This window comes from Scylla paramamosain, chromosome 7, assembly GCF_035594125.1.
Source record: "Scylla paramamosain isolate STU-SP2022 chromosome 7, ASM3559412v1, whole genome shotgun sequence".
NCBI lineage: Eukaryota > Metazoa > Arthropoda > Malacostraca > Decapoda > Portunidae > Scylla > Scylla paramamosain.
In genome coordinates, this window is record NC_087157.1 from 5,987,763 (window position 1) to 5,997,500 (window position 9,738).

The window sequence follows — 9,738 nt, forward strand, 5'->3', positions numbered from 1 at the left end:
AAGGTTCCTAGCACCTAAACAAACATTATTATTATTATTATTATTATTATTATTATTATTATTATTATTATTATTATTATTATTATTATTATTATTATTACTACAAAACAGAACAAAACCAAGAAGCTGTAGCAGGTCTACCTAAGGGATCCCCAAATAAGTGTCATTATAAGGAGATGACTGGCAAGATGGTTGTGTAAATATTTGTGAATGTTTTGTAGTGTACGTACAACGACTGTCTAGGAATGGGCACACATTATTGCACATGAAAAGAGTGTAAAGGTGTTTGGCTTTGAACAGTGGGAAATATAATTCCAAGTAGTGTGACCACATGACCTCATCACAGCATTTTTTTTTTTTTTTTTACATGACAATATATTGAGTTGCTGGACATTATTTCAATTGTCTGCAGTATTCTTCATAGAGTCCCAGAATCATGCATCTCCAAGAGGGGTGAAGTCCATACTGTACCAAATAACCCTTCAGTCGTCTGTGACTGACCAACCCACCAACCCCCCTTTGTAATGGCTAGGAATAATGTAAGAACGTTCTCATAGCATCATCTCTGTTTGTAGTGGTTACATATGTAAAAAAAAATGTTTTCTTATCTTTAAAGTGTGTATCAGTAAAAATTGAATAAATATAAATAGAATATGCACACAAGTCATTTCCTTCAGATAGTGGTAGGAAGGATATAAATGCTGTGTGGTGCTGAATCGCTACGGACCATCATTCTAAAAAGCAGGTGGAGAGTCTACGTGCCAGCCTTAGCCTTAGCCAGTCTGAGAGCGGTTACAGGTTCTTGTACTGTTGTGGATCCTTCCCAAGGCCATGCCCCATCCACAAATTGTAAATTGATTCTTATTCTTTCATCACGCAGACTAAAACGGCTTTCTTTACCTCTAATTGACACCGGCTGACAGCTTCCCTCTAATCCATACTTGATCATTGTTAGGCCATTTCTTGATGCAGCAAGTGAGTTACCGGTATCGTGTAAATCCATATGGCACGATGTTACACCGTTGCGGCATTGCTGGAATAAATACATTGCGAAGAGGACAGGATAGCTGCAAAATAACGTTAGGTATGCAAGATGTTAAACTTTTACATATGATTACCTAACGGTATTTTGCACACTAATCTATAAATCATACCCTCTGCAAAATATTTATCCCAGTCATGCCGCAGTAGTGCAACACCATGTCATGGATTTAATATATCTTGGCGGTATCCCAACTCATTCCATTGTACCTGCCTTTCAGCGCCCACCAATCTTTTAGTAATATCACGGGTTTTACGGCTTCACTAAAACCCATACAACACATTAAATCAACAACAATGATATTAAAACAGTCCACTCATCAATTTTATGCACCTTTATTATTCTAGTTCCTCATTCATACATACATGCTACATTATATTATTTTCAAACATTATATTATCGTTCTTTTATTCCTTGGTTTCTAGCCACCAAGAATATTTTGTATTCAAGGAAAAGTTAGCTAATTCAACACGTATTTTCTTCTACTTCTTCCCTCAGGTACTACCATAAGAATCTCTCTCTCTCTCTCTCTCTCTCTCTCTCTCTCTCTCTCTCTCTCTCAACAGTAATCAATAGAACTTAAAAATAATCTCTCACTTCCTGTACTCTAACACTCCCCCCCTTCTCTCTCTCTCTCTCTCTCTCTCTCTCTCTCTCTCTCTCTCTCTCTCTCTCTCTCTCTCTCTCTCTCTCACTATCCACATTCATACCGACATACCCAAAATTCGAGGAATATATTGAAAAAGAGGTGCACTTACAAATAATCACAAGGAAATCACTAAATGGAAACTGTTGAGCTGGTGAGTCGGATCCGGAGCCTCGAAGATTTGGATAAAAAAAAAAAAAGAATCTGGCACGTAATGTACCTTTCCCAATGCGACAAATCCCTTCCAGAAACAGGATTGGCATCACTTTTAGTCATCTGGAGTTTCTTTTCTTTAAACAAACTACGCATGCTTCGTTTTGTTTCGAGAATGATCGTCGGGACCAGCTTGAAGCACCGATATCTTACTCAGTAGTCTCAGTCTGTCCTCGCATCGCAGCAGTAACACGCACACACTCACACACACTCACTCTCACTCGTATTTTGTGTTTTTTTCCCCGCATCTTACGTCGAAATAGTCACACAGTGCAGGAGAAGGAAGATAGGGAGTACACGTGAATCTCTAGAGACGCAGTATACTACAAGTCTCAGTCGGCGTGATCTAGATGGTCCCTAAATCTTCCTCGATGATCTTTTCCTCGGACTTCGGGTTGTCGGCGTGGTTTCATGTACCCTGCGTCGGGGTCTTGGCCTTGCCTGACCGCACCACTCTCCTGACGACGATGAAGATGAGGGCCAGCAGAAGCAGCACTGCGATGCAGGCCAAGATGACGCCCGTGATCATGGACACGTTGGAGGTGGTGATGGGCTGCACGATGGCCTCGCTCTCCCCTGCAGGACGTGGAACAGTGGTTAGTGGGCTGTGTAGTACGTGAATGTGTGTGTGTGGTATTGTATTTTATTGTGTATTCTTGTGATTATAGAGAAGGTTGGGGAAAGCCTTTGTTTTATATGTTAGCATTTTCTGTTTTATTCTGGCGGCTTCCTTAAAGTTTGAGAGGTGAGTGTCATTACATTCGTGGATTTTACTAGCTAATTGTTGCTGCCACGATGGGAAACTGGGTGCTCAGTCATGAACTGCTTCAGTAATCAAAAGAGAAAATAAGGACCTGTCTTCAGCTTTCCAGAGTAATCTGTAAAGTGAGTTTTCTGTTTTTCTAGGCTAAGAAATGCATCACTCCTTTGACCACGAGAGACACCACCGTTATGGTGAACCCAGGCGAAGGCACAGAAATAACGAGAGTAGTTTGCCATCCGTAGTACGTAGTGAGGCCTTGGAAAAGGGAAGAAAACGAGGAATATCTGTTACTTACTCCAACCGATAAGCTGTCCTCTGTTTTGGGACTCAAGCCACGACTGGAGCGGAGCGAAGTATTCCAAGATGGGTTCCACTTCTAGTTTGTTGCTTTTGCCCCCTGTCAGCCGCTGCAGCGCCTCTGTCCACGGCCGCGATTTGCCCAGGGACAACACATCTCTGTACGGAGGGAGGGGGAGGTTCTGATCATTGCATTGCATGTGCGAGCTTTGATTGTCAGCGCGGCATTAATGCCGCGCTTTTGTTAAAGGCGTGAACCTACGATTTTCTACTTTAAATTATTTTTTTTCTCTGAAGTCATTTTACGTTTCCAGCGCACTGATATCCAGGTTATATTGCATTATGGTTATATTAGTTATCTCAGGTGGTGGCGTCTTCTTGTCACAGGTTGTATTACGTTCTTCCTCAGATTATGGATTAATATTCTGGTTTCATCCTTATCTCCTGAAATGGGGATCGCCTACCATGGTGTCCTAATTATGTTAATTCATCCAAATGAATAAGGAGGCATCACAATTACTGGTCCTCAACTAAATCAAGAAGTATAAAAACAGATTTTTTTATATCTAAGTGAATGATTTTGAGCTTGGACAAAAATAATAGAGCATTATATATGCAGAAGATGTAAGATTTACTGAGAAAGTCGTCCGGACGAGGGTGACTCAAGGGTTCTTAGAGGGGGTGGAAGGATAAGGTACCAGTGCTAACTGGAAATGTTTGCAGCTGTGTACATAATAGCAGCTCAAAATGGTGACTAAAGACGAATAGGTGACATCACTTCCTCACCTGAGCAACTTGCCGGCCGTCTGAGAGCGGTAGATGTCACACCGGTGGAGCGGCCCCTGGTGGCCCGCAGCCTTGCACAGTTCGGAATGGAATTGGAACTGAATGATGAAACTCACGAAGTACCTGGCGGAAGAACCGAGAGACGAGTGGGAAGCTGTGCGTTGGACGTTGAAAGCAAAAAATGAATAAGTTTTATTTATCAGTTTTATGATGATGGAAACACGATAAACCAATTCAGTGGATAAAAAGAGAGAGAGAGAGAGAGAGAGAGAGAGAGAGAGAGAGAGAGAGAGAGAGAGAGAGAGAGAGAGAGAGAGAACGTCGAGGCCTTGTTACTCTGAGTCTGATAACACTTTTCTTGCCACCAAGTCAACCGGTGAAGGACACAGAGGTGGTGCAGGGCAGGTGTGCGGCTCACCTGACGTAAGGCACATTAGCGGGCACGTGGAACTTTGCGCCCGGGTCGAAGTCCTCCTCACTCCTGGGCACGGGGGGCGAGACTCCCTGGATGGAGAGCCGCATGTCCCACCAGCGAGTGTTGAGGTTGGAGGAGGTGGTGTCTCCCCTGAACACCTCCCATCGCCACTGTGGGAGGATGGAAGCAGGCACCGCGCGGTCTTGTTAGTCAGGCGCGAGTAATACTTAAACGAGGACAGTAACAAGTATATTATAGTAATTCAAGGTATTTTGCTTGCCCTAACTGTACCTGGTAATCATGAGGGGGGAGAGAGAGTGTAATGACTCGCAGGGAAGGTTAATCAGCCAAGTGGAAACCGTTATCTACTCAATGTTATAACGCCACGCACCTTATCCATCAGGTATCCGAAGGGCAGGAATGCGATTTTGTCGAGGGCCATGGCGTATAGGAAGTTAATATCAGTCTCGAAGGACTCATCCACGTTGTCAAGAAGACCGATTGCCTGTAGGTGGCGTGGCGTGGATGCGGACAGCGCCATCACGTCCCCGACTGCCTCGTGAAATCCTGGGTTGGCGCCGTCTCTGTTAGGGGCGACAAAGGGTTAGTTAAATGTTGACGAAGAGGAAGATATTGGAGAAAAAGATAAAAGAAGACGTGGAGAAACAACAAGGAGTGGGAGAAGAAAGCTAAAGAGAATAAAAATGGGGCTATGAGAAAAACGGTAAAGGAAAACGTGAATGTTGACGAAGGGAAAGATATCAAAATAGATCAAGGCATATTGCAAAAAAAGTTAGAGAGGCGCGGAGGAGCAGAACGAGCAGCGGGAGAAGGAAGCGAAAGAGAATATAAAAAGGACTGAGAAAGAAGCTAAAGGAAAACGTGAATGTTGACGAAGAAAATATATGAACAATACATAGACTAATACTGTAGAAAATAAAGAAAGACGTGGAGAAGGAGAACGAAGACTGAGAGAAAGAAGCGAAATGGAATAGAAAGAGGACAGTGAGAGAGAGAAACTAAAGGAAAATGTGAAAATAAAACGAAAGTGAAGAATAAGAGAGAGAGAGAGAGAGAGAGAGAGAGAGAGAGAGAGAGAGAGAGAGAGAGAGAGAGAGAGAGAGAGAGAGAGAGAGAAAAGAGGAAGTGGTAAGAGGACGAATATTAGAGGGAGAAAAGGAACAGGAAGTGAGGGATGTGTGTTAAAAGATAAAAGAAAACGTGACAATCAAAATGAGAACGAATAGTAGAAGAAGGAAACGAAAAGGAGAAGAGTAGGAGAGAATAGGGAAGAGTGAGAGAAGGTGGGAGGAAGAAGGTGGAAGATCATCCATCCGACTGTTATGCTCTGTTCTCTTTGATTCGAACCTCGAGCATGAACCATATTCTGAAACACTTCTGCTCCGCACCTCCATTACATTAATAAAAGGTTCTAGTTGAAGTTATATGAAATTATAAGTGTGTTTTTTATAGTTCCAATGACATATTTATAAGATCTCTTCATTATTAACACGAGAAACACACTTGGGAACCCGGTGTATCATCTCTGTGCCCTTTAAAAATAGTCGTGGTGAGAGAGCGAAGCGTTTCAGAATACGTGCTAAATGAGTCGACCCACCTGAAGATGAAGGGCTGGTTGCGGTACTGGAGGTCGTACTGGATGTGGCCCATCTCGTGGTGTGTGGTGAACAGGTACTCCGTCGACACCTCCGTGCACTGCTTGATTCTGGAGGTGTATTTCATCAACATTTTAACGTGACTCGTGGGTTTTGGGAGTTTCCATTTTTTTTTTTTTTTCGTTCACCTCGGTGTTATTATTTTATTTTTTTTTTGTATAAAGGAAAGTGATTAGCTGCATTATGACATGTTTATCCTTTTTTTTATTATTAGTATTTGTTTTTAATGATGTACAGTACTTCGTGTCAATAAACTATCAAAACTATCGTGATTATACTGAGAGAGAGAGAGAGAGAGAGAGAAAGAGAGAGAGAGAGAGAGAGAGAGAGAGAGAGAGAGAGAGAGAGAGACGCGCGCACACACACACACACACACACACACACACACACACACACACCTTAGCTTACCTGTAATCAAAACCATTACAAAAGTCCCACGCGGAGGCATGACATACCACCTCCCTGTCCGTTGGCTTCTGGAAGAGTGAGTTTTGCCAGAAGGAGATGGGCATGGGTTCGAGTCCCAGCGAGGTGAAGAATTCCTCGGCCAGGCGGAACATGGCGAGCGGGGTGTAGCCTTGGCGCCGCATAGCGTTGGTGACATCCACAGTTGTGCGGCCCCGGAATGGTATGGTTAGGTTCATCACGTTGGTCCAAGTCTGCGCCCACATGTTGCCTGAAGGGGAATGGGCGAGACATGAACATTAATGAGTTTAGGGAATTAGAACATAAAAATATAAGAAAATAAGGGAAACTTCAAGAAGCCGTCAGACTTACATTTGGCAGCCCCTGTCTGAAACATACCTGCAAATCATCCTCATCTATAGATTTGTCTAATTTTCTATTAAAGCTCTCTTATGACGCAGCACTAACAACCTGAGTCTATTCCATTAATTTACCACTTTACTTAAGAACAATACCTTCCTATCTCTTTTTTAAATCTAACTTCTTCAAGCTGGAACCCATTATATCACACAAAGGAAGAAGTGTTGAAAGGAATAAACAAAATATAGTGAGGAGTGACTGCTAAGATTACTGGGTGGAGTGTGCATGAAAATAACACGTGCAGAGACTTGTGTTTACACGGAGCTTGCTTTCTGCGAGAAACTTTTAGAGCATATCGAAGGAAGAAATCACTATTATGATAAAATAATAACAAAGGGAAAAAAAAACAAGAAAAATAAAGGATAGAATAGAGAAAGTGAAAGAAATTATAATAAGAAATAATCGCTATTGCTGTCAATAACAAATCCCTATTATAGAGAATAGGATTTGAGAGTTTATTTTCTGATGAAATGACGAAGTGTAGTAATGGAGGAAGGGGAAGGATTGATTTGATTAACTGAACCCTGGCGGTGTAACATAACCATAATTACGACACTGCGAGGAGCAAGGAAGTGAAGGAGGAAGTTAGTGAAGGATAGGAAGCGATGCAGACACGCGGAAGGTGGAGGTGGGTAAGGTCGCGTAGGATGGAAAGAATGGTAGTAGAATGTAAATACGGAAGTAAGAATAGATAATAAAAGTACAATTGTAATGCAAAGATTCGTTGTTAGGTAATGAGAGTGAAAGCGTGTTTGTGAAGTAAGGGAACAGCATATACTTCACGAATATGCTGTGTTAATAAAGAGGTTGAGTTATGGCGGAGCAACAGGGTCAAATGATACCCACCAGCGTTACGAACGAACGCTACGTCACTGTGTTATAGTCTGAAATTAAGGAAGTAAAATGAAGAAAAAAAGAGCTATCCAACTCACCCACCCACTCACCCACCCACCCACACACACCCACACACACACACACACACACACACACCGAAACAAACAAACGAACAAAACAAACAAACAAACAAACAAACAAGCAAAAACGAACCGAGTAGATGCGCCGGAATGGGACCGTTTCTAGGCACCACTGTCTCTCCGTAGTTATCCACCAGCTTCGCCCTGACATAGGCGTGCAGCTGCTGGTACAGGGGCCGCAGCTTCTCCCACAACACCTCCAGCTGCTCCTCGAAGTTGTCAACCTCGTACTCACTCCTCCAGTACTCCCCGGCGTCGCTGAAACCTGAAGAAATGAACAGTTTGAGGATTTTGGAGGAATGGAGGAGGGAAATATTGGATGTTTTGTGGAGATGGGAACTATAGAAGGATGGAGAGGGAAGGACGGAGGGTTAGAGGGATGGAGGGTTTGGAGAGACAGAGTGTTTGGAGAGATGGAAAATTTCGGGGATAGAGGGATGAATATATTTAGAGGTTAGAGGAGATCGCAAGATTGGGAAAGGTCAAACAACGGAAGGGGAAAAAATAGAGATAGAAGAATTATTGTAGACTATGGAAGAGGAGTGGGTGAGTGGAGAATAAAAGAATTGAAGAAACTGAACAATAAAAAAAAAAAAAAATGGCGGGATTGACACACACACACACACACACACCGTTCAGTCTGGCTGCCTCGTTCGCTAGGTCGACGAAGCGGAGGTACTGCTGACGGAGGGGCTTCCCGGCGACCTCCCGCCACGCCCGCCACACGTAGCGCAGTTCAGAGGGGTCCCGCGAGGTGGACATGATGTTGCTCAGCTCTGGGGGCGAGGCAAGAAGACATGTAGGTATTTTTCTTTAGTATTTAATCTTATTATTACGTGTTCTGTGATGTTAACTGCGGAAACGAAAAGAGGAGGAAGAAGAGTAGGAGGAGGAGGAGGAGGAGGAGGAGGAGGAGAAGTAGTAGTAGTAGAAGAAGAAGAAGAAGAAGAAGAAGAAGAAGAAGAAAGAAATTGAGGAGGTTTCCTTTGCAAATTGATCTCTTTCTTACATATTTCATGATGTTAATTGACGGCGAAAAGGAAAGAAAGAATGAGTTTTTCTTTTTCTTTTTTGTCTATTGAATCATGTCATTGTTGCCTCTTCCATGATATTATTTAAGACAGGTTTTTCTTTATTAGTGTATCTCACACGTCCCTGTTGATTTCTTTGAGGTTTTCCGGGTGACTGTGGCAAAGGTGCAGAAGAAAAGGCAGCATTTATATCAATACTGATTTCTGGATGTGATGATGGCAAAAAAGAAGAATAAATGTTTGAAATATGTAAGTGTTTATCCGTTCACTCATGTTTGTGGTAAATGATGTTAGTTTAAGGCTAAGCACGTACACACACACACACACACACACACACACACACACACACACACACACACACACACACTCTCTCTCTCTCTCTCTCTCTCTCTCTCTCTCTCTCTCTCTCTCTCTCTCTCTCTCTCTCTCTCTCTCTCTCTCTCTCTCTCTCTCTCTCTCTCTCTCTCTCTCTCACGGGGCTCCAGGTTGAGGGAGGGGATGCAGGGGATCTCGTTGTCACTGTCCATGGCATCGAAGTCGCTCAAGTAGTCGTAGTCTCCGCTGGGGAGTCTGCGCAGCCTGGAGTCGTACCGGCAGATCTTGGCCGTGGAGTAGGTTGTCTTCATACTCTGCAGGAGCTCCGTCAGCTGTGCCGCATGGGGAAGGGAGTTTAATGTTGTTGTTGTTGATGTTGTTTTATTTCTGTTTATTGTTTTATTTATTTATTTTGTTACTATTATTTTTTTTATTACTAGGGAATTGTCACATGCTGCTTGGAAACTATTATTATTATTGTTATTGTTATCATCATCATCATCATCATCATCATCATCATCATCATTATCATTATTATTATTATTATTATTATTATTATTATCAATTATTATTATTATTGTCCTTTTTTATATTTGAGGGTAGCCAGTCATGGACACCAAAAATAAGAGAGAGAAAAAAGCCTGTTATCTTGTTGCTCCTTCCCCATAAAAAAAAAAAAAAGTTAGGGAAGAGAGTCCAACACGGAGGCCAGTTCAGCTCCAGTGATGTTTGGTTACATACTTAGGATCTCATGA

The 9,738-nt window shown here is 42.6% G+C and overlaps 1 protein-coding gene across 2 annotated transcripts in view; it reads right to left on the reverse strand.

Moving 5' to 3' along the window:
- Window positions 1-1,361: 1,361 nt before the first annotated feature.
- LOC135101952 (angiotensin-converting enzyme-like) overlaps window positions 1,362-9,738 on the reverse strand; it is a 34,772-nt gene continuing 26,395 nt past the window's right edge. For both annotated transcript variants that reach the window (XM_064006401.1, XM_064006402.1), the window contains exons 4-13: window positions 9,144-9,315; window positions 8,270-8,413; window positions 7,711-7,902; window positions 6,247-6,514; window positions 5,781-5,888; window positions 4,554-4,746; window positions 4,166-4,332; window positions 3,748-3,870; window positions 2,960-3,120; window positions 1,362-2,477 (exon numbers count right to left, since the gene is read on the reverse strand). In XM_064006401.1, the coding sequence (XP_063862471.1) occupies window positions 2,311-2,477; window positions 2,960-3,120; window positions 3,748-3,870; window positions 4,166-4,332; window positions 4,554-4,746; window positions 5,781-5,888; window positions 6,247-6,514; window positions 7,711-7,902; window positions 8,270-8,413; window positions 9,144-9,315 (1,695 nt within the window). In that variant the 3' untranslated portion in view covers window positions 1,362-2,310. The remainder of the gene's footprint in view (window positions 2,478-2,959; window positions 3,121-3,747; window positions 3,871-4,165; window positions 4,333-4,553; window positions 4,747-5,780; window positions 5,889-6,246; window positions 6,515-7,710; window positions 7,903-8,269; window positions 8,414-9,143; window positions 9,316-9,738) is intronic.